This window comes from Psammomys obesus, unplaced genomic scaffold, assembly GCF_907164565.1.
Source record: "Psammomys obesus unplaced genomic scaffold, mPsaObe1.curated_primary_1811, whole genome shotgun sequence".
Lineage (NCBI taxonomy): Eukaryota > Metazoa > Chordata > Mammalia > Rodentia > Muridae > Psammomys > Psammomys obesus.
The window spans coordinates 23,631,900-23,657,189 of NW_026596046.1; the positions used below are offsets into that span (position 1 = coordinate 23,631,900).

Consider the following 25,290-nt stretch of genomic DNA (forward strand, 5'->3'; position numbering starts at 1 on the left):
TCCCTAGCAACAAAGTGAGATTGGGTAATATCTAACATAGACACTATTTCCTGCTTTTGGATCAGTTTCCCCTAGCTAAACTGCCTGGCCTGGCCCCAATAGAAGAGGATTACTAAGTCCTGATGCGACTTGATGACCTCAGATAGATGGGGGAGCTCCCCTTTCCTGAGAAGAAGGGGAAGAGATAAAAGAAGAAGAACATGGGAAGGTGAGACTGGGAGGAGAGATCAGCATGTAAAATGAATAAATAAAAAATAAAATAAAATAAAATAAAGTATAAAGCAAAAACAGAAAAATCACAATCTAAAGGAAAAAAGAAAGCAGAATATTGCCGTTAACATCGTTTTTCTTCCTAACGTGCCCAGTCTTCACCCTAAGACTATCTGGCTTACCTAGCTCTAATAAAAGCTAATTCCATCAGTTATTGTTTCAACGGCCTCCCAGAATCTGAACAGTGAGGACAGCCAGGGCCAAATTATTTACTACACAGACTGTTGAGTTTGTTTTCTCTGTTGGGGATTGGTCTAATGCTTGTATTTGTATGCTAATTACTGGCCGATTTGTTTACTGCATAGATACACCTATCCCTGTTAAGTAAACCTGCCTAAGACATTATTCCTAATTAGTTAATTAAAAGAACTAAAACCTGGGCAGGGAAGAATGGGGTAGGCATGGCGAAGGTTCCCAGGTTTTGGGGACAGGAGAATCACGCAGGCAAGAGCAGAAAGATGAGAGCAGAGGGTTAGTGTGGAGAAGGAACCATGTGAGCCTGGAGGAAGGACTCCAATAATGGTGTGGAAAAGCCCAAATGATGAATATTAGCAAGTATTTATAAGACTATGGATGGAAGGTCATCAGAGGAGATGGGGGGGGGCTACAACTGAGATACAAAGTGAATGAATTGTAATAAATAATAATAATAATTTTAAAAAACGACAAAAAAGAATGGCTAAGGCAGATGACATTGGATGGTGGCTGGGAGGTGGATGGTGAGGTTACTGTGTTAGCATAGATGGAAATATCTGCCCAGCCCAAAGTAAAAAAGACAATTATAAAATCTTACCCAGTGTCCTCCTTCTAGCTCAGCTTCTGTAGATGTACAGATTTTTGTAGGTTTATCCTATATTATATGTCTAGTATCCACTTATAAGTGAGTATGAATCATGTGTGTCTTTCTGTTTCTGGAATACCTCACTCAGGATGATCTTTTCTAGTTTCCACCATTTGCCTGCAAATTTCATGATTTCCTTGTTTTTAATTGCTGAGTAGTATTCCATTGTGTAAATGTACCACAGTTTCTATATCCATTTCACAGGGGTCTTTTCTGAGACTGATATTCCAACCAAGGACCATTCATGGATATAACCTAGGACCCCTGCCCACATGTAGCCCATGGCAGCTCAGTATCCAAGTGGGTACCCTAGCAAGGGCTACAGGGACTGTCTCTGACATGAACTCAGTGGCTGGCTCTTTGAGTGCCTCCCCCTGATAGGGAAGCCGCCTTGCCAGGCCACAGAGGATGACAATGCAACCAGTTCTGATGAGACTAGATAAGCTAGGGTCAGATGGAAGGGGAGGAAGACCTCCCATAACTGTGAACTTGAAGAGGGCAATAGAAGGAGATGAGGGAGTGAGGGTAAAGTTGGGAGGGGATGAGGGAGGAGGCTCCTCCCTCATCCAGCTATACAGCTGCGATACAGCTGTGATACAGCTATACAGCTGCGATACAGCTGCTATAGCAGCTGTATACGATACATATATATGTATATATATGTATCGTATACAGCTGTAATACAAAGTGAATAAACTGTAAAAACAAAATTACCACTTGAAAAAACAGCATATTCACCAACAAAGTCCTAATAGGTATGAGACCAAAAGTAGAAGCCTGAACAAGGTCTCCAGGCTTCCATGGAAAGAGGGGACTCCACTCTCAGCAATTTGGAAACAGCCTTTCTCAGTCTTCATTACAATAAATACTGCCCTGCTTTTGTGTTATTTACCTTTCTCTAGCTTTCTGAAAGGTGCTGCAATATACTGAACTTGTGTCAAATTCTCAGGAGTTAAGGGAAGGCAGAATCCAGGAAGAAGGGTCTGCTACAACTTCCTGAACGATCTGACCACACAGCCTTACATAATCCAAAGTGAAGAGTTCATCACAACTAGAATGAAACTGGCATTCCATGAAGCCTGTTTATAAAGATTACTGTGTCTTAATTTAACAATTTGAAATTTTTAAGTGGCCTTATTACAATCATCATTATCGTAATTAATATTTTAAAGCAATTGCTTGCTAGATTCCACACAATAATATTTTCTATTCTAATTAATTTTATGAAACAGTTACCATGCATGTGCCCTTACTGGTAGAAGAAAAAGAAAAAAAACAAAAAAACACAGATTGAGAGTGTCAATGTCTCCTTTGAGATTACACAAACCATAAATGGCTTAACAACCTCAAGTCTCAGGTTATGTAATTCCAAATATATTAAACCTTGTACATACACAGAATATTGATCTCTCTGTCACTATTATATATTTTATTGATTTCAGAATATATTATATACATATATAACAAGTTTCTGAACATTCCATTTAGTAAAACTGCTTTCATATGTAGGTGGTACTCAATATGTACTTTTAAATGAATAAATGAATGCATACCACAGTCTGGTTGAAAAGCAGTATGTCAGCAGCTGGAGTCTTCCTTCCTGCGTTAACCTGTGTTGAGCTGATGAGTTATAAATCAAAGGACATTGACATACAACTTATAAGGAAACAATACACACTCATAACAGCAAGATGAATAATAAACATGATTACTTATCTTCATAACTTCTTCTCAAACATTTTATAAACTGTTCTTTTTGTGTATGATACATTGTTAAAATTTCTAGGAACCGCTATGTTCCTCAAGTCATGGCTTTTCCACTTCATTTTTGAAAACAGATGACTAGCAGAGACAAATAAGAGAAAAGAAGTTGTGTGACTTCCTGGTGGGATATGAAGAACTTGTACTTTCTGCAGATAAGGTTCAAGTAACATACCAAGGAAAATATTCTAACCACGTATAACTTGGTGAAATAATGAATTTCACACCCAAAAATATGGAGCACTCCAAGGTAATCATATCATTTAAAAGCCCTTTCCAGTGGGCAGATGTATCCATAGAGCTTCCTATGAAGCTTGCAGGAAGTTCTATCAGTCTCCTCTTCCTGAGCAATTGTTTGATGCTTAAAGATACTTGGGCAAAAATATCAGGACTCCTGTACGTTCCTGAGATTCCTTGGACTTACAAGTTCTGCTAGCATACTCAGTCTTAAGAATCTTCCTTCCTCTGTGGCCTGAAAATGTTCCTCCCCAACGCCCACCAGGGGGAAGTGATCAAAGAGCAGACAACAGAGTCCAGGTCAGAGACAGCCCCTGCTGCCCTTATTAGGGCACCCATGTGAAGACTGAGCTGCCCATGGGCTACACCTCAGCAGGAGGTCTAGGCCCTCTTCATGTATGGTAGTTCTAATGGGACTTGATGAGCTGGGCTTAGGTGGTAGGGAAGGAGGGCTCCCCTTTTCTGAGAAATAGGGGAGGAGAAGAGAGAGAAAGAGGGAGGGAGGGTGGGACTGGGAAAAGACAAAAAGGGGATCTACAAGTAAAGTGAATAAATTATAAAAAAAAGTTAAATTTTTAAAAAGTGTTCTCCCACTCTACAATACAGAATAGCTACAAAATAATATGATCCCTTTAGATCTATGTGTTTTCTTCTCCCTCTTTGAGTACATTCCCTGAGTCTTGGAAATATATAACTATTTTATTCTATTTATGGCTGAGAATTTGGACATTATGCCACAGTAACAGTCACTTTTTCTCAGGAGTTTGAATGGTCATGAAATTTCTTTCTTAACTGCTATCTACTGCAAAAATAGATTTTCCTCTACAACTGAGGCTGAGAGAATCAGTAATCTCTAGGCATAAGCACGGATATTTATAAAGTAATTTGACAGGTATATCACATCCGTTTAATAGACAATAGCTGAGGTTTCTCCTCTAGGACCTATAATTTACTCAGCCACAGGTTTCTTATCCTGATATATTATCAAATATGGATTCCTTCTTGTAGGACAGGACTTGAAAACACAAGTGGAAATGTGTTGTTTGCATCCATAACAACTATTCCACTATTACACCAATTGGAGCATCTTGTCTAGTATGTTGACTCAAAGGCACCTAAAAGGTCCAGAACTGAACTGGACAATACTTCATCAACAAGTGTCTCAGTGTCAAACTGTGAAATGTTTCAGAAATGAGGACTTGCCATGCAAGCAACAACAGAGGAAATGGCTTTATAATATTTTTGAACTTAATAGATAATGGATACAATATGCAGTCTACCCAAACCATCCCATCCAACCCTGCCTTTTTCTTTCAAATACACATCATTCCATTCCACCAATTTTTGACATATTGACAAACACCAGAGGAGCCAAAAGTTTGCCTAAAGCTGTCCTGAACACACACACACACACAAATAGTTTTCATAGTGTGTGGGGGGCTTAGAGGCCTCTCTTAGTTAGCAAATCATGCAGAAGTATCACATCACTAACACTGGAATATATAAATCACTTTATAGCATTGGAAAGAGACCATTTTTCATTCATATATGATGTCTTTATTTAAATTTTTCTCTTGTTTTTTTGAAACTCAAATATAATTGCATTTCCTCAAGACCCCTGGACTTCCTCCCCATGCTTGGCTGCAAGTTCCAGCATCTGTCTTGATCCATTGCTGGGTAGATACTCCTAGAAGACAGGCATGTTAGGTTCCTGTCTGGAAGCATAGCAGAGCATCATTAATCGTGTCAGGGGCTGGCTCTCTACCATGGGGTGGGTCTTTGTATATCAGACGGAAGGCTAATATCCAAAATATACAAAGAACTTAAAAAATTAAATACCAACAAATCAAATAATCCAATTAAAATGGGGAAGAGAGCTAAACTGAGAATTCACAACAGAGGAATCTTGAATGGCTAGGAAGCACTTAAAGAAATGCTGAAAGCTTTTAGTCATCAGAGAAATGCAAATCAAAATAATTCTAAGATTCCATCTTACAATAGTGAGAATGGCTAAGATCAAAAATCAAGTGACAACACATGTTGGTAAGAATGTGGAGAAAGGGGAAAACTCCTCCATTGCTGGTGGGAGTGCAAACTTGTACAACTTTTCTGGAAGTCAATCTGGCACTTTCTCAGAAAATTGGGACTAATTCTACCTCAAGGCCCAGGTATACCGTTCCTGGGCTTATCCTCAAAAGATGCTCTACCATACAACAAGGACGTTTGCTCAACTCTGTACATAGCAACTTTATTCATAATAGCCAGAAATTGAAAACAACCTAGATGTCCCTCAACTGAAGAATGGATACAGAGATTGGGGTACATTTACACAATGGAATAGATTTTGAAATACTAACTCAATATGTGTTAGTTTTATGTCATTAGGCATTCCATTCTTGTCTGTGAGCCTAAAGTTTCCCATCTAAACAAAAGCAGAATATAATGCTCAGCTTGTACATTTGCTATAAGCATTGAGCCCATATGATGAATGAAGTGCACATAGTAGTGGGTACAGTGGGAGATTCTCCCCTCATTCATTTCTGCTTTAATAGCTGCTTTTGAAACATTACATGGGAAAAAAAGGCCTCTGTGAAGTCATTAACACCATGGCTAAAAGTGGCGATGTCGTGATTCATAAATAACTCTGCAATATCAGTACAATCACTATCACACTCAAAAAAAGAGAAACACACACACACACACATGCACGCGCACACACACACACTTTAAAGATGATCAGATGTCTGGAAACTCCTATGACCACATGTCTACTTTAGTCAGGTCTTTTGTGTTAGCACTGACAGTTTGTTTTCCCTATTTACAATTTGTGAACTCTGCCATTGCAGTTCAATTCTTTACAGAAGCTTTGGATATGGCAAAGTAATTCATTCTTTTGCGATTTTCTACTTCATTTCAATTACAGTGTTCATTATAAAAGATGAGTTTCTAATTTAGCATGCTTATTCTGTTTAATTAGAAGTAAAACCTTAACAGAAACATTTTTTGCATACTTATCATCAGAAACATGAATGATAAGTATAGTAATTCTTAAATTTCCAAATGTAGGCTGTGCCAACTTTGCAATTAGCTCAGACTAATCTAGTAATATCTTATATGTAAATTATAGTGTGTGAACAGCAACGGTGATTCTTTTCAGTTATCTAGCACTTCTTTTTGAGTTGTGACTTCCATGTCTATCTTCTCAAGTTCTTACAACTACTAGAAATCATAATTTTCCTTTTTTTTTTTAACATGATGTGATCATACAACTATTCAGTTCTACCTGGTAGACCCAAGCAAGCATTCAGAATAAAGTTTCCACTGGACTTCATTTAAAATTGTATGGTAGAAAACTAATTGTAAGATTTGGCAAGGTATCTATCTTCAGAAATCATCACAACATGTAGTTAAAATGGAATTTATAGAAGCAAATGGTGCCAATAAAGATAAAGAGAGCAAAATGAGATTATTGATTATTGTAGTGGTATAGTAAGAGGTCTGCAATGTCATTTGTTTTTTTTTTGTTTTTTTTTGGTCTGAGACTCTTAAATATTCCTATGAAATTCATTTGCATAGTATATCGAAGTTTTTTTAAATGCCACTATGTAAATGAAAAAAACTATAAGCTTTCCCAAATCAAACATTCATTTGAGGGCTATCAACAAGATACTGGTGGTACTCACTATCTAAACTTAAAAGTTGGCATTCTGCATGAAGCGTGTGGTTCTCTACTGCACTTCTGAGACCTCTCAAAGGAGCTGAAACTTTCTGAAGCTGCTGAGATCATTTGTATTGCATCACGAACATTTAGAAGACACGTTCCTCTATTTCAGGTAAAACTATATGTCAGAGACACTCTGAACATTGAGGAGCTGAGCTCTACCAGTATAAATGTGGGTATAGCCCTCGGTTCCTGGAACTGCTGTGCTGTTTCACAAAGCACGGGCATGTGCTGTGCTAGTAGGGAGGATGAGTTGTTTATGTGATGCCATCCATTACAGCCTTTTCATAGATCATTCTTTATTACTTTGTATTCCTAGTCTTGGCTCAAGCTGTAGTTCCCACAACCACTTGTTTATGTGATAAATCTTCACATGCCAGGGAAATAGCTGCATCTTCATTATAACTTCATTTCCCTTACTGGCTGACTATATGTTAGGTTCCATACGGTAAGTCTAATGAACATTTCTATGTTCATTTACTTTTCCATTATGCACCAATAAAATATTGCAGTGTTAAGCACTGAACTACATGCAGAAAATAATCAAGGTAAAAAAAAAGTCAAACTCACTTAATTAAGAGAGAACTGATAGTCTATTCTGAACTAATCTTAAATGTAATGATAGAATTAGAGGTTTTGCAAATAAGCAAACAAAGCAATGTTCAACAAATATATGCAGCCTCACTTTGATCTTCCTTGTTACTAGTCTTCTTTGGGTGTGTGCATTGTAGCATGCTTATTCTGTACTAAATGGCTAAAATCCCCTTTCTGAGTCTGGATAACCTAACTCAGGATGATCTTTTCTAGTCCCATCCATTTGCTGGCAAATTTCATAATTTTTTTGTTTTTAATACCTGAGTAGTATTCCATTGTGTAAATGTGCCACAGTTTCTTTATCCATTCTCCAGTTGAGGGACATCTAGGTCATTTCCAGATTCTGGCTATTATGAATAAGCTGCTATGGGCACAGCTGAGCAAGTGTCTTTGTTGAATGGAGGGGTGTCTTATTGCTTCTTACTGGTGAGTGGAAAGAAAGTCATAGGAATGATATGAAAGTATTTTAACAGTTATAATAAGAACAGACATAAAGAATTAATGTGCAGAAAGACAAATGGGATGTGCATTGAACGTATGACAGGAGTCTACCACAAAAGGCATCTGAAAGATTCTACCTGGCAGTGTTTCAAAGCAGACACTAAGACTCATAACCAAACCCTCGGCAGAGTGCAGGGAATCATATGAAAGAAGGGAAGTTAGTATGATATGGAAAGGATAGGAGCTCTACAAGGACCAAATATATCCGGGCACAGGGTCTTTTCTGAGACTGACACTCAACCAAGGACCATCTATGGATATAACCTAGAACTTCTGCTCAGATGTGGCCCGTGGTAGCTCAGTAATCAAGTAGTTTTCCAAAGTAAGGGAAACACGGACTATTTCTAACAGGATCTCAAGGGCAGGCTGTTTGACCCCCTGCCCCAGGGGAGGAGCAGTCTGTTAGGCCACAGAGGAGGACTTTGCAGCCAGCCCTAAAGATACCTGATAAAACAGGGTCAAATGAAAGGGGAGGAGGTCCTCCCTTATCAGTATCCCCTATTTAGTTTCTTTTGGAAAGGGGCAGGGAGGAGACCAGGGAGGGAGTGTGGGGTTGGGGAGGGAATGAGGGAGCAGGATACAGCTGGGACACAGAGTTAACAAAATGTAACTAAAAAGAAAAATAAAATTAAAAAAAAAGAATTAATGTGCTATCTTTAAAATACAATTTTGCTCATTTTTTAACCACAGTCATGAGTTAATTTGATAAAAGTATTATAAAATGAATATTTATTTGCCTCTCATAATGAAAATAGCACTATTTTAAAAAAAAGTAGGAAGCAAGGAGTCTTGGGGAAGTTTTCCCTAACATCTTAGCCTTATTTGCCACGTTTCTAAATTGAATTTAATGAACCAAACTAAGAAGTCACAATCACAAATGAATTCATGGGCGAGGGGTATGTGGTGAAGAGGGAGGGAGTTGGTGTTTACTGGTGACAATAAAAACGTATTGTTACGTCTTTATTTTTATGAGTGTACTTTTTTGATTATGTGATATTTCTATAAACTAAAGGCCACTCACTCTATATCCAAATGTTATGTACAGCATGAAGGCTTTTCTGGAGCCTTTGGGATAGATAGGGTGTTCTCCCAAGTCCCTGATCCTGCAGATAGTCTCAGACTCTGCGTTCTTGATGCAGTCTTATTTTTCTTTGCTTAACTCACACGAAGCTTCAAAGTTAGGTTGCCCAGATGAATTAAAGTAAACCCAGATTGTAATCACAGAGTGGAAGTTATCTGTATTTATTAATCTTTCTAGAGATTTCTGACTTGATTATATGCTGATAGATTTGCCCCCAATAGTAAAGCTTCCATATCAATATCCAGCTCAGAATAGAGAGAGAGAGAAAAAAAAAGGTTAGACCTACTTTGTTTTAGTTATGCGTCAAAGATTATTGTGAATAGCTAACAAGTTTGGGTTAGTATAGAACCTTGGGCCAAGTTAGGTCTGGGCTTGAGCTAAGTTAACACTGCTAAAGGATTCCAGGGTTTTGGAGAACCATAGTGCAAACTAATTAATATGCCTGTTCTTTCCTACAGCTTAGTGAATGAGAACAGAAGTTTAAATAAAGTCGATCCCTTTATTACTTGTACTCATGCCACTGAAATTGGCTTAATAATATTATATTTCCTGACTCCTATCAAGTTTCTGTAACTGTGCTTTTAGTTTCTTTTGGTTTTTGAGAATAAAGATTTTAATTTTTTATGTTTGTATCACCAGTATACAACAGTCTAATATACAATAAGGACTTCAATACATAAGTTTATAATACATAATTTAAACATCTTTGAATGAGTCAATGAATTAATGAACAAATGAGGAAGAAATTGCCTCTAGATCAAATTCAACAACTGCAAAAGAATTGACTATAAATCTAAAGGTTCTACTACAATATCTGAAGAATGGCTATTAACCAAAGAAAAGCCAGTAGCTTAGACATATAAACATAAGATATGGAAATATTTATGAAACCTTTAAGTCATATCTCTATGTTCATATGGTTTGCTTTTTCCCTATTTAATATAAGCTCATGCTCTGGAAATTTGAAATTTGATATTATGTAATATAGATGCTGTTTAAATTGTAGGAAAAATACTTACTTAGGAAAAACTGTGCCTGGTGAGCTAATACATATCTGCAATCCCAGCACTCAAGAAGGTGAGGCAGGACTATCTTGATTTTTGAGTCCAGCCTATGCTATATAGCCTGATGCAAAATGGAGAGAAAGGGAGTGAGGAGAGAGAACAGAGAATGAAGTTAAAGAGAGAAAGAGTAGGAATGAAAAGGCTTGGAAGGACGAGAAAGAGGAGGAGGTGATGGAGGATGAGGAGGAAGAAGATTAAGAGGAGAAGGGGGGCAGTAGAAAAAAGCAGATAAGCTGTTTGGCTCCCACCTGTAAACTTGCATCTAACTTCTCTGGCCTGTGGTTCTATTACTAACTGCCCTTTCAAAGCCTCTGCTGTCTTGTGCATTTATCACACATGGCCCTCATCAAGTGGTTAGTCATGGGAAAGCAAGCACTTCTACTGTATCCCATGGAAGAAATGAATGAGAGGTTACTTCACATTAGATAGTTAAAACATGTTGATATAGTCTCCATGAAACGATTCTTTTATTAAGGTGTATTGTTTAGTTTTTCTTAAATGAGCACTGTCCTACAAAGGAATGATTTCTCAAGTGATCTGATTTGACAAATGGAAGACTGGAGCTGTATACAGTGACACTTGTGGAGACCTGTCACCTGACTGCATTAACATACCTTTCTTTTGTTAGTGCCAATCATATGTCAGGTCCTGTGATAAGCTACAAGGACAGCATCTGTGACCAATGTAGAAGCTCAGGAAATCCAATGAGAAAACTATCAGCAGAGCTGTAAGAAAACAAAGCAGAGATAAGCTACAATTATACCAAACATTAAATTTAAGCTACAATTGTACCAAAAACAGGCCATTTATAGTTAAGATATTTAGTATAATGACAGAAACCGTAATGTGGAAAAGGGACCTCTGTGGAGGAAAGAGGATAAGGGTGGTGATAAAAGATTGGTGGAGTAATAGCAATAATAATGCACTACACACATGTCTGGCATTATGAAAGGAAAAAACTTGAAAAAGCAAATGTGGTAAACTGTATTTTAAGGAGGAGTGGTGAGGGCTGACAGGTGTGGGAGGGTGATAAGACAGCATGGAGTGCGAGAGGATAAGAATGTATTATTTGTGTATAAGCAATTTTGAAAGGGAAATTTAATCAATAAAAATATCTTTTAGTAACTCCAGGAAAAAGAGAAAAGTACTGCATCCAGTATCATTATAAAATTTTATATCCACAGCATAATATTTTTAGCTAGATAAAATAATGTAGTATCCATATACTTACCCTCAGGAAAAGAGATATCAATCCCCACAGTACAACATTAAAGGCAGTGTACAGAAAAATATGTATACATGCTACCACTTATGGGATAACATCTATATGTTAAGTTATGAATGCAATTGATAAAGTCTTGGAGAAATAAAAACCTAGAATATTGTTTCTCACTTTTAATCACAGCAAATTCTGTCTGAAAAAAAAAATACTGTATGTCTAGGGACAGAAGAGAGAGTTGTTTTCGTTTCATTGTCTTTTAATTTTTTCTTTGTGACCTTGAGTCCAGAAATATTAATATAAAAAGGCCCAATAATTGAGATGCTCCCAAACTCCAAAATCCTGTGATAGGAGTTGAATTAGAATAAAATAAATGGGTAAAAGGAATATAGAAGGATGTGCCATGTTGAATGAAATACAAAATTATATCAACTTTTATCAAATGTTAAGGTTGACATGCTTCGGGGAGACTCTTGAGTGTTCAATTGGATTTAGATTCAAAAGCCATAAGCATCCATCTCACAGAGATTGACTCCAGACTGAATGCCCAGTTTTAAACCCTGTTTCAGCTGCCTAGTTGCTGTGAAACAGTAGAAAAGCTAATGCATTTTTTCTATGCCTGGATCCCTCATAAAAATAGTACATATCTCAGTGGGCAATGATAAGGATCAGTATTTGCAACACACTGAAAAAAGATATTGTATTGGTCTTAAAGAATCCTAGTGGCACTTGAAACGTTGGAAATGATGTCAGGAACTTAACAAGGAGTCTGACATCTGATAAATATATAACCAATAAATTAGATAAGCTTGTTCTATTTTCAAAATGTGTACTGTAGCTCCAGCCTCTGTGAAGTTTTGTGGGGAGGTTTGTGTCCCAATATTCAAGGATTTAAAAAAAAATGGTTGTGGACAGTTAAGAACATGTTTACGCTCGTTTCTGAGTGTGTTCCCCAGTTGTAAATCTGATGAGCTCTTTCTAATTGTTCAGGAACTTGCGAATGGGGCTGTGGAAAGCAGCTGGGTAATACTTCAAAGTTAATCCTTAACCTATTTCTCCACAGGCTCTCTGACTCTGAGAACACATCACGTTCAAGATTCCAAAATGGGATTTGTGATCAATGCAATCTACTCGATGGCGTATGGGCTCCACAACATGCAGATGTCCCTGTGCCCAGGGTACGCAGGCCTCTGTGACGCCATGAAACCAATTGATGGGCGGAAACTTTTGGACTCCCTGATGAAAACCAATTTTACTGGAGTTTCTGGAGATATGATCCTATTTGATGAAAACGGAGACTCTCCAGGAAGGTATCGTTACAATCCTTATTGCTGGCAGTAACGCCTGAATAGTCACTTCTTATCCTGACGGTCTTTCCTTTTTGGTTACTCGGGTTTCTAGGACAGGTTTGGCTAAAGCACATATTCCAAAATGACCCGATACAAATAGCCTCATTTCCCTGCGGCGAAGGAAGAACACCGATGTTAGTACTTAGTATGTAGCTCTGAGTTCATCAGCACATTTCAGAGGCATAAACGTAAACACAGGAGCCTCAATTCATTATAGACAAAGAAAACACCCTTTGCGTCTCTCAGCGCATGCTGATCAGGTTATTATCAGTCCTTGGTTATTTCTTATCACAACACTATTCTCAGACAGGAGCAGTTCTGTTTCTGGTAGTCCCGAACTATGATGGCCATCCTTCTATTCTGTTCACTCTACCTGCTGGTGAGTCATTACATACTCACATACATTTATTTTGTCACCCTGTAACAGAAGCACTTCCATCCTTGTTGAGATAACAAACTGCCTTTCACTCCAAATTTTCTATTATTTTTGCGGCGGTGACTGAAAAATATGGAACTTGTTCATAATTGTAAGCTAGTCTTTAGAGAAATCACTAGGTAATGAAAATTTACCAGAATTCAACCCTATCTCCTATTTCAAAGACTTAAATTCTGCTAAACAATACATTTTGAACACACAAGGGATAATTCATTGAATTGAGAAGTGAGTGATGCCAGAGCAAGGTAACTCCTCTGCCTTACAAACAAACAAATAATCCAAAGGATTCTTTGGCTCTGTGTTCTTCTCCCCGCAGCAGTTTATGCCCAGACACTGTTTGCAGCCAGCCCTGCTGAGAAAATGATATGTGAGTCTCCCCTCATCCTCCCTGCACCATGCAACACGTGTGGCCACACCTTCTGCCAGCAGCTTTGGTTTAGCACATTTCCGCATCCTGGAAGAAGCTGGAGCTGGCCCTGGATACAGCTCTTGGCGTTGCACAAGCAACACTGCCAAGTTGCAGGCAGCTAGCTCCAGGTCACATGGCCAAGTGTAAACTCGGGTATTTCCTATATTGTAGAGACTTCAGGGGTTTTAGACTAGCCCAGGCATTTGCAAACTTAACTGACCTTTAATTATTTTCTACTTTTGCAATCTTCTGCATGTCCATAGTGGGGGAATAGAGATTATTAGTAGCAAAGGAAAATTTACATGTGCTGTATGGCTCAGTACTAAGTCTAAACTCTGATTCCTGGGTTTGGATTTATTGTTCTTGTGTAAATAACTACAGCACCGTTGTTACCCTGGACCCTGTTAATAGATTGCTGATGGGAGTATCACCAGCTCAAGAGCTTTCTTGTCATGTGGCCAAGCCAGATCCACAAACACAATGAGAAGGAAATGTCTCTGTTGGCTCAGCTCCAACCTACTGTGAAACATTATTAAATTAGGCAAAACATTTCTGCTTCATTCACAGTCCTCCTAAAAGTTAGATGTACTTTGGGGCTACTGCTTCTTCACCCATTTTCAAATCTCTTCAAGACTTGTGAAATTCTAAGTACTTCTTCAATAATAGCATGCATATTACTTTGCAAACAACTTTGCGAAGTGGTGTTCACTTGGGGTCTATCCATGCACTACTAAATTTAGGTATTAAATTAAAACATTAATAATTAGCAGTATTACTTTGCAACTTTTTCTTTTGCCAGTGCATCTAGTTTATATGTACAGTGTTTGTACCGAACTCATTGACAAATTATAATACAAATATGTATATAAAATTTGCATGCAACCAAGTCGGGCAACACAATGAGACCCCATCTGTAAAAGTAGAAAATACAGCTAACGTTTAGTGAGTTTGTGTGGTTCAGAAAACACACTAAGCTAAATGATCATTTTTTGAAATCATAAGCAGTAAGCAATATTTTACTTTTCCCGTCTAGCTATAGGAAACGAGGCATACAAAAGGATAAATCGGGGTTAGAGTGATGTCCTAGTGGTACGGAACTTAAGCTAAGGTGAGGAACTGACGTCATATTTCTAACACCCACATAAAGCTTAGCAAGGGAAGATGTATCGATAACTATAACAATTCTACTGTGAGAAGTAAAGGGAGAACCTGGGGAAAACCCTGGGCCAGCCAACACGAAACACACACATGAAAATGACTGACTCACCCAAAGCCATAGTCTAGAAAATGAGTGCTAAGGTTTTCAGTGTCTCAGGCTTCACCACCTCACCACGTCCATCACCCCTACAAAACCACCAGATCAATGTAAAAGAACATATTTTCTGAGAAATGTATTTGCAGGAATTATTAGGTTTTGTGAGGTGAAAAGTTTCTTCTACACTAGATTAAAGGGATTCCCAGCTGAGAAAGAAACAAGAGGAGACGGAGTTAGTGAAGGTTACTGCTAAATCAGGACCATCCTAGAGGAGCCTTGACAAATAAAGGAAGACATTGGTGTATTAATAATGGTTCTCAGTGCTGTGGTTACATACCTGAGAGAAACAACTTACGGGGGAGAGATTGATTTCAACTCTTGATTTGAGGGTTTGGTCCACCATGGTAGGGAATGCATGGTGCAGGAACCAGCTTGCAGCCAAAGAAACGCCAAGCTCCACCTGGACCACAGCTGTAAATGGCCTATGTTTAGCCACTTGGCTGAATCTAAGAAAGTGTGTCCCAGGGGCACAGCTTGGTTACAATACCCGAGAGCCTCTCTTTGTTCAGGCACCCTCTTATTAACAAAAGTTTCAAAAAATGAGTTTCCATTTCTAATTTCTGGTGCTGTCATTATTATATCCTGGTGCTGCTAATGGTTGAGACCCTATGTATAAGGTACCTTTTCTAGTGCAAAGTCTTTGATTTTCTTTAGTGGACCGTAAACCATATAAGTTAGGCACTTTGTCCACCATGCCTGCAACTTTAACTCTACTTGCATGTTTTTTCTTACCAAACTACACAGTTTTCGTAGCTTTCTGATCACTTTTCCTGTAAATACAATTAGAAACAAAGACTAATGAGCACACAGCTTTAATGTACAGGATCTTCTCAGACAGAATTCTGGCAATTTGGTAGAATCCCTCATCACTCCAGGTTTTTCCTTCCTGACTCCAAACAAATGAGTTCATTACTTTAGAATTCACCCTAATTCAATTATGCAGAACACAGCCTGATTCTTTGCCAGCACTTAACTCAGATGACTAGTATCCCAAGCCTGGACAACCTCGTTCTCCTTTTAAAACCTAATTATCATAGCTTTATTAACCACATTTCTGTTTGCACCATGACCTTCCAAAACCCCTCCAGAATTTTTGTTGTCTTCTTTGCTTACAGGACTCTCTGTGTCCTCTTCTACACAGAGCCCAATCTTTCCACATTTCTCTCGGAAACCATCTCCAAATGCTTAAGAACCAGGTCAGGTAGTCATGGCAATGATGCCACCTCTCAGTATCGATTTTCTGTGTAACTGAGCTTTCTGATCACTCTGACAAAATACTTGACAAAGAAACTTAAAAGAAAAAAATAATTTATTTTGGCTCATACTTTGAGTGTGCAATCCATTATGGTTGACAGAGCAGGGTAGTCTTAATATCTCACAGTTGTGGTTACAGGGATATAATTTCTCTTGCTCATGGAACATATGGAGAAAGAGACACGGGTTCAGTATGAGAACCTCAAGCCTGCTTCCCTGATAACCCTAGACCACAGCTAGTTCTCACCTCCTAGAGGTTCCACAATTTCCCAAAACACCTCCACCACCCGGGACCAAGAGATCAAACTCATAAGCATATGGGACATTTTACATTTAAACCATAAAATAAGAAAATAAATTCTGACTCATCCTTTAAGATTTTTAAAGAAAACTCTTTGGCTATTGTGTTTAAACCTTATTTTTATGAGAATTTTATTCAACTCTAACACTTTAATTTTGGAAATGGATCTAGCTGTGCCATAAACTTCAGAATATTTGACTGTACAATAGTTTACATTAATATTGTCTCCATGTACAACAGCAATTCTTAATTAACACATTAACATTTCTGTACCAGAACATATAAACATTCACACTCTGCTCTACTAATGGACTATAAATAACTTCATAACCGTCAGGTTTTATCCTGAGATAAATATAGATGTATTTATGTTTTGCTACCTAATGAGTTGTAGAAAATATTATGGTTTTCAGAGTTTTGTGTATTTCAAAATTGCCCATAAGAAGTGTGAACCATTATTAGGACACTGGTCGGAAAAATAGGGTTGGCAAGGCAAGTCGTGTCTACAGTAATGAAGTTTTAGAGTACATAGTAACATTCGAGTAATATACCATTGTCTGTGCACATACCGTATTAACAGAACTGAGTGGTTAGAGACCATTTCAAAGGATAAAACATTCGCTGTCTAGTTTGAACGCCAAAAATTGACTGGGAAACTTTATCAGAAAGCTGATCTTAAGGTCTTCCTGCTGCCTGTATTGATTGAAGTGGACAGAAAAGATTGAGAACATGTGCTAAACTAAATACAACTTACTATTTAAAATAAAATTAAACAGTATACAGTGGGATGAATGGGTATAAGAATGTAAGATATTGGAAAATAATCATAATAAATAAGGAAAGGCAATGAAATTATACTAGGGAAGTGTTCTTATACTTTATATTACGTGACTAAATATTGACTTTAAGTAGAATAAAAGTCATTCTGTTGTCCCTTAAGCAACTACTGAGAATCTTAAAATAAAAAGGAAGATATATAAAGCCAAAAAAGGGGGAGGTTGTTTAGGGAAGATTCACCTGAAATAAGACAAGAAAACTAGAAATGGAAGGAAATGAACACATGGAACAAGTAAAACACAACAACAACAACAACAAAAACAAAACAACAAGCAATAGAGGCTGCAGAAAGTAGTATTACCTAAATAGTTCTTAATACATGGCTATTTTTTTGGCTAACGGCCCTTGAAAATGTACTATATAAATACTGTTATTTTCCTGGATAATAATAATCTGAATCTTAGTAAAGACATAATCTTTAGGTTGCATAATCACTAATCTATTTTTTATATTACAATTGAAATAGTTTAATCTGTATAGCAAGAGTTCGATCTTTCATAATACTGTATTAAGTTTTTAGTCAGTCTCACTTGCTGGTCTCCCTTAAGATCATGTGTTCAAGGGCAGGAGAGAGATGACTCAGCAGTAACAAGTGCTGCTTTTCCACAGGACCTGGGTTTGATTCCCAGCTCCCATCTGTAACTCTGCCCACCAGGGGATCTCACACACTCTTCTGACTTCTGTGGCAGCAGGCAGACATGCAGTGCATAGACAGACAAGGAGGACACAACATCCTTATGTAAGGTTTTAAAAAACGCTGCTCTGCCTTTTGAACCATAGCTGAAAGTAACTAGTGTGACACTCCATTGCTAATTTTGTATACATTTAATAATCATATACACATTAAGAAACTTTCCTCGCTACAGTTTTACCCTCAAGCGATTGTTCATTTGCCAGTAATATCTGGAAAGCCCTTTCTATGGATGCTTGCTGTAAGTTGCAGAGTTCTATACACTAGGAAATGCCTATATTTCAAGAACAGACCCACTCTGGTTTCTATTCAGGTTATAAATGGAACTTTATTTTAGCTTTTTTTCTTTGTTTTTGAATATATAAAATTGATTTAAATTTTTCTTAAGGATACTTCCTGTAGACAGTTGGAAAGAGACAGCTGTGAAGGAAGTTTTTGTACAGAATGATACAGAATTCAAGAGGCTGGAGTTGGAGAAAGGTGGATGGAGGAGGGAATGGGAAATGGGGAGAAAAAGAGAAATAAGGCTGGCAGCAATAAAATCTCTCTGTCAGGGTCTTATAACTAGCATGGCACTTAAATAAATGTTTTGTAACTCAGATCTTCACCAAATCCATAAAAAAGACATACTGAATGCTTATTGCTCCTTTCAGAAAATGAAATATCTCCTAGATTAAGTAATGGGTAAACACTACAGGAAGAAAGTAAATTTTCAATTTTTACCTAAAATTTCAGTAAGTTTACTTTTGAAAAACTCACGTTTTTCACTTCTGAGGAAGAATGAAATATACATTCCCTTTGTGAATGTTGTTTAGAAGTCTCATTTCTATTCCTTAAAAAAAAAAGGAGGGAGAATCTTTTCAAGGAAAATTATTTAATCCATCTCAACTTTTGCTTAATGCACAGCTACTGGAAGTTGCATGTACAGATAAACAGTCCTGATAGGATGTTTGTTGTTGTGGTTGTTGTTTTACAAATGTATGTAAAAATTCAAAAGGCTAATTTCAAGGGGGAGACTCACAGTCTGTGAATTAACAGTTTGAGGAATTAAACAAAAATTTAAAAAAAAAATGCTTCTTTAAGCCACTTTTTGTCAAAATGGTTCGTGTCATTCTCTAAAGATTTTATTTTTATTATTTAAACCCTTTGTCTACTTACCCTTTAGAGTCTCTGTTATAGAAAACTAAGGTTATTAGACATAGATCATGACTAGTCTAAAGAGCAGAAGGAATAGTAAAAAGTATAAAGGCTTGCTAAGGGTGCTGGTTCTGATATCTGTCTTCTTTGCAATCTACAAATAATTAATCTCAATGAGTTTTGTTTCCATTATCTAAAAAAATAATAGCTTATTCTAGACAGTTTGGAGATTGAAAACATGAATAAATTGTATTATGGCTCATTTTACTGAGCAAATGGAGTCCTTATATCTTTTCAAATCAGTGAAGAAAGAAGTCTCCAGAAACTGACATTTCTTTCACTCTATGAAGTTTAAAGGTTATTTGTTTGCAAAAAAAAGTCATGTTTTAAGACTTAGAATTTCGTGTGTTTGCAGTAGGCAGTGATATAACACATAAATTATTTTTCCTTCACTCTTCTCTGTTCTAATGCCTCAATCACTGCATGTTTAGCAACCGCAGGTTACTCTGACAGCATGGGAGAGGCATCCCTAGAATCTTTATTAGGAAGGGAATTTAGAAAGTTACTCAAAGTAAATTGATGGCAAATAAAAAGCAGTTCAAGAGACACCAAAGTTACTGACCACCAACAAAGTATTAGGATAGATCAATTATGAAAATATAAGTGTAAATTCTAATCAGCAGCAAATAGAGAATGGAATCATTTGACAACACCATTTCAGCAGGTTGAAATAAAATTCATTCTTTACGTTTTTACATAGTCAACCCATATGCCAATTTCATAGACATAATTATAAATGTAAGAATGGCTTCATCTGTATCCATTTTCAAATAGCTAAACATGTTGAGCATTGGAAATTAGAGAGAACATTCATGAATACCTCTGTCAGTATTGAAACTTTGGGAAAGTAGAAAGTATAATGTAGGACATGAGGGACTCCCATACAATCTATAGAAATGTTCATGGCTGTGGGGTGTTTCACTGAATGTCTCTCTTCGGAAAACTGTTTTATACATATCTGGAAAAAGAAGAAGAGGCTTGCCAACAAGTCTTTCAGATATCACCTTATTTTTTTGGTCCCTAGATTCAAAATAATAATGATGGCTAAGAAAAACTGAGAATTAATGGCACACATATACTTTGCAATATTTTTTCAACTGAGATAATTTGAAAACTATTTTTAGTATTTTATAAAACACTTCTCAAATAATGTTTATGCAATGTCTTTAGCCACTGATAAGTGATGAAATGAGGGCAAAATTAGACCTGCCCTTTTTCTATTTTGAAATTTATTCTGTTTAATTCAAAAAATTTCTACAGCTTCAGTTTAAAATGAAATAAAAATGATAAAACAAAGAGGTTTTTTAAAAATACAGGCTCTTCCAGCCTTCCAAAGAAAGGCTCTTTAGTTGTGTACACCAAGGAAAAAAATAAGAGAAAATATGAATGCATATCGCCATGTTTCATAAAATGAAATTTTATGTGATTGAAGAATTCTTGCGAAATTGCCCTTGTGTTTCCGAACACCCAAAAATGAATTCAAAGAATAATCAAATTCCCAGTGAATAAGAAAATCCTTTAGCATGTCACTAGAACATAGTTAGATACCTCTTGTCCTGAAAGAGCAGCAGAAGTTCATGTTTAAAATTCCTGAAGCTATTTCAAAACTGTTTTGCATCCTTCCTGAGATTCCGTCACTTTCTCACATAGGACTGTTTTCTATTTCAGGTATGAGCATGAATCTAAAAACAGGTCTCTGAAGTAAAAATGAAACAGGCAGAATTATGTTATTGTAAACATACCATTGAAGAATTCCAGTGTGGTTTACACAGTAGGAAATGTATTTGGAGCAATGAAACTATTTTCTTTGCATATATAAGTATTTATGGCCTTAGCTGAATAATTATTATATTCTTGTTTCTAAGGTATGAAATAATGAATTTCAAGGAAATGGGAAAAGATTATTTTGATTACATCAATGTTGGAAGTTGGGACAATGGGGAATTAAAAATGGATGATGATGAAGTATGGTCCAAGAAAAATCACATCATCAGATCTGTGTGCAGTGAACCATGTGAGAAGGGCCAGATAAAGGTAAAATAAAATCCACATTTCTTTAATTATTTCAAATTTAGCAGTGCTAATTGTCATTGGAAATGTCTTTTTTTTAATTTGGAACTTGATTTGCTTTTTACATTTTAAGGTTATAATTGAAAAAAGTGAGTCTTTTTTTTTTTTAACTGTATTCTGATCAATGCGTTAGGAAGGCTAGCATTCAATCCACAGGAGTCTGAGTAATTGCTGAGCTCATTGATACAACCGAGAAATCATGTTTAGACCTGCTCACACTTTTAAATAGATATGGATCTATTTAAAGTTAATGATCCCTGAGAATGAGTAGGTTATAGCTGGAAACATATTTAAGAAATAGCTATCAAAAATATCAATGTAATAGTACATTAACACCAATGGGATAGCCAGTCTTGGTGGCAAATGCCTGTAATCTCAGCACTCAGGGATGCAGAAGCAGAAGAATCTCTTTGGGTTCGAGGCCAATCGGGTTTCCAACACGAGTCCAGGATAGTCAAAGGTACACAAAGGAATCCTGTCTCATATTTATATGCATTCCGGGGAAAATGGATACCTGGGAGATGGCACATCAATAAAGCTTTCTAGCAGAACAGCTGACTAACTTTGTTCAATTCCCTGGATTCACATTTGGAAGTAAGGACTAACTCTTGTAATTTATGATGTATGCATAAGTATACAAACCTACACACACACACAAAAGAAAATGGTTTCAGAGGAAGGAAGATGGGTCAGTTTCAATATTTGTTGTTTTTGATATAACAGGCCAATGGTAATTGGTTTAGCAAATGGAGGAAAAAAACTAAGGTCAAAGATACAGATTTAGGAATAAACTAGTTAGAGCTTAAATTGATACTATTTGGATACATTCAAAATGGTCAACCTAAAAGTTTAAATAGAAAATAATAGCAAGGAATAGAGGTTGAGCAGAACAAATTCAGAGAAGGACACACCAGTTAAATGCTGTCAGCCAACATGGTGGTCAGCAGAAGACAAGCCAGAGAAGAGGTGAAAAGTAGGAAAGACATGAAAACCCATTAGCATCTTCTCTAGTTCTTCTGGAACAGAAGGCAACAAAATGGATGGAATACAGTGATACAGAGTATATGAGGAAAAGCAAGTAAGAGATTGTTTGCTACTCCAAGGACACAAGTTTTAAGTTAAGCATGGTTTGCCCTGAAATGAAAACGCCAATGAAAAAGAAATAAAAACATAGTTAAGAAAGCAGAGAGATCTAGTTGTTGAAGAATGATGTCTTGGGAGAAGGAAAATGGTATTGAAATAATTTAATTGCTCACCAAATAAGCATTACTAGTTCAGGTATGCAGCATACTTGAAACAGTTTCCTTGGATCTTTTCAACCAACCATCACCTTTACTGAAACTTACAACACTTTTCAGATGTTGGAGGCAAGCTAAACTATTTTAATATCAATATTAAGGTTCTCAGCCAGGGGACGAAGAAAGTTTGGAAAACTAAGACTAGACATAAGAAAAGCAAGACCAACAAAAATAAGAATAATTTTAACACCTGACAAATGGCTTAACAGCTTGTGGAATTCCTGAAAATATCTGTGACTCCTGTTGTGACGTATGAAAGAAGTTAAAATTACGGCCTGCAAGCTAACTCTGACCTACTGCAAGCTAAATCTGACCTACTGCCTGTTTTCATATACAACCACACTTAAATTTCCATCTTTGATGTGCTGTCTGTACATACGCATGTGTTTTATCAGCACAGTTAGGTAGGTTAGATATGACAACAACTACATCCTCCAGACCTTAAATACATGCTATCGGACAGAAAAGTTTCTGAAACCTTGGCACACGGTAACAGAAACATGATTCATCTCGGCAAGTCAACCTGTAACTGAGATCATCATGTAGAAGCCTTTGTGGATTCATCGAGGGTATCAAGTATTCCTAATTGTGCTACCTATAGAAACATATGATTTAGCAACAGTAAGAATTTTGTCAATTCATGACATTCAGTTTGAACACATACTTTCAAAATCTTTGAATAGCAGAGTAGAGATATTTCTTGGCATGCATCTTCTTCTACCTTATTGTATAGAACTTACATAATGGTAGAGTTTAATGCCCTACACCGTAGTCTTAACATTGGTTATATACTTACATTTGCTTGCTCATTTTTTAATAGTTTTTCATGTAATTCTCATTTTCACTCTGCTCGGTATATATGTTTTTTCTTAATATGACTCAAAGTTGAAATTGAGCACCTTCATTCATAGCAACCTCTCCTGACATTGTCCAGAGATTTATGAACTCAGTTTCCATGGAGGACTGGCATCTTTTCAGTGGCAGTGAAAGCACCTTTACTTCCAAAGTGTTCATAGTTGGAACTACTAAGATAATGCATTGCCACTTGTAATAAGTAATGAATGTGAATCAAAACAGATCATGCAAAAAAGTTAAAACAACTTGGCCTTGAATGATCAAAGAAAATATATCAAAGTGCTGTGATTTGAAGAGACTATTATATGGGAATTGTTCTTGGAAAAGAGAATACATTTAGATTGGCAAAATATTTACATTCATAATAAATAGAAAATGAATAACAGATTTGTGAGCATATTTCAAGAGTGAAAATTCAGTATCTTGAATTTCTCAATCTTTGTAAAGATCTGGAAAGAGTGTCTAGGTATTTTAAGTAAGCCTGCTTTTAATACATAATCTAACAATTGTCTAAGAGTAGTTCAGATTTCACTGAAAATGAAATTCTCCCTTTCTAGGTGTGTTTATAGATATTTATTAATACAGATAGGACAAATTTTAGAGCCTTACATTTTTTCAGTTGCTGATCACTTACACCAAAGAAACTCTATAAAATAAAAAGTTTGTTTAAGATATAACTGCTTTAGTTTCTATGAGGCACTATTAATCAGAATTTCAAATATTCCCTAGGTGATCCGGAAGGGAGAAGTGAGCTGCTGTTGGACCTGCACACCTTGTAAAGAGAATGAGTATGTGTTCGATGAGTACACCTGCAAGGCATGCCAACTGGGGTCCTGGCCCACTGAAGACCTGACAGGTACATGCATCCCAGTGTCAGCACAGTCCTCTGAAATCAGCTGAAAAACGATACAGTCATGATGTAAAAACATCCATACTTCCATGCATTTTTTTAAATGAGGATAGTCTTACTCAAGGGACAGAAAATTTCTCTGGAAACAAAAGCCTCCGCAGAGGCTGACTAATTGTGGAAAGCTTTTGATTTCCAGGGCAGTTCGGCCTGGTTTCTATCCTCACCTCCAGAGTTCTCTTGGTTGTCTATTGGACATACTTGGCCCATCCTCAGGACATCTTATTAGTTTCTAAGTAGACTGTGAGCTTCCTGCTAAGAGTATGAAATTTGTCACAAGTCCGAGAAGAAAAATATTTTTTTTAAAACTTAAATTGTATCTTTTTCTTAGTGAATTTTTCTTCTTGGAAACCTGAAGTTCCCCAATAAGCAATGCTGTTCTTAAGTAGGAGCAAGACAAAGCTGTTCTCTTTGTTTGAATTTAGTTTAATTTAGGGTCTTTATCTCAAAGGCTACTCCATTAATCCATAGTGTTCATTCCATACTGTATATTCATTTTGATATTTCCAGTAGAAAATTCCAAATCCCCACAAACTTCATTCCAACCCATTATCAAAGTACTCAATGCATATACTTACCTACAGGTAAAATACACAGAAACTTATATTATCCTGCTGTCTTAAAGAACCTCACATTTTAATGATAAAGCCAAAATACACAACCATAATTAATATAATGACTGGAAAATGAAGATAACCTTATTAAGCAAATCAAATAAAAAACAAACACAACTGTTACATGTTTATTCTCAGTTGTGATTCCTAGACTTTATAGAGACATAAAAGCTTCTAAACATAGAAGATATAGAAGTAGAAGCAACACTGTCTAGGACAACAGACAGGGCTACTGAGAATTGGAGGATCAAAAAAAAGGATACTTAGGGTAGATTTGGAATATGTTCAAAGTTCATGATATATTTGCTTGAAATTGGTTTTCTATATCTTAGTATAAGAACATGAGGCAAAAACCAGTACTCCCGGAAGAATGCCCACAAGGGATATGTTTATTGCTTCCAGTATTGAGTTGGATTTTTAGCACAGGACTCCTTGAAGATAGGTCATAAGAACATCAGTGTTAAAGTT

At 36.7% G+C, this 25,290-nt stretch overlaps 1 protein-coding gene across 2 annotated transcripts in view; it reads left to right on the forward strand.

Annotated features, from left to right (window-relative positions):
• The window catches only part of Grm5 (glutamate metabotropic receptor 5), a 483,320-nt gene that overhangs the window by 367,016 nt on the left and 91,014 nt on the right, over nt 1-25,290 (forward strand). For both annotated transcript variants that reach the window (XM_055623260.1, XM_055623259.1), the window contains exons 4-6: nt 12,353-12,599; nt 20,944-21,112; nt 24,031-24,157. In XM_055623260.1, coding sequence (XP_055479235.1) covers nt 12,353-12,599; nt 20,944-21,112; nt 24,031-24,157 — 543 coding nt within the window. The remainder of the gene's footprint in view (nt 1-12,352; nt 12,600-20,943; nt 21,113-24,030; nt 24,158-25,290) is intronic.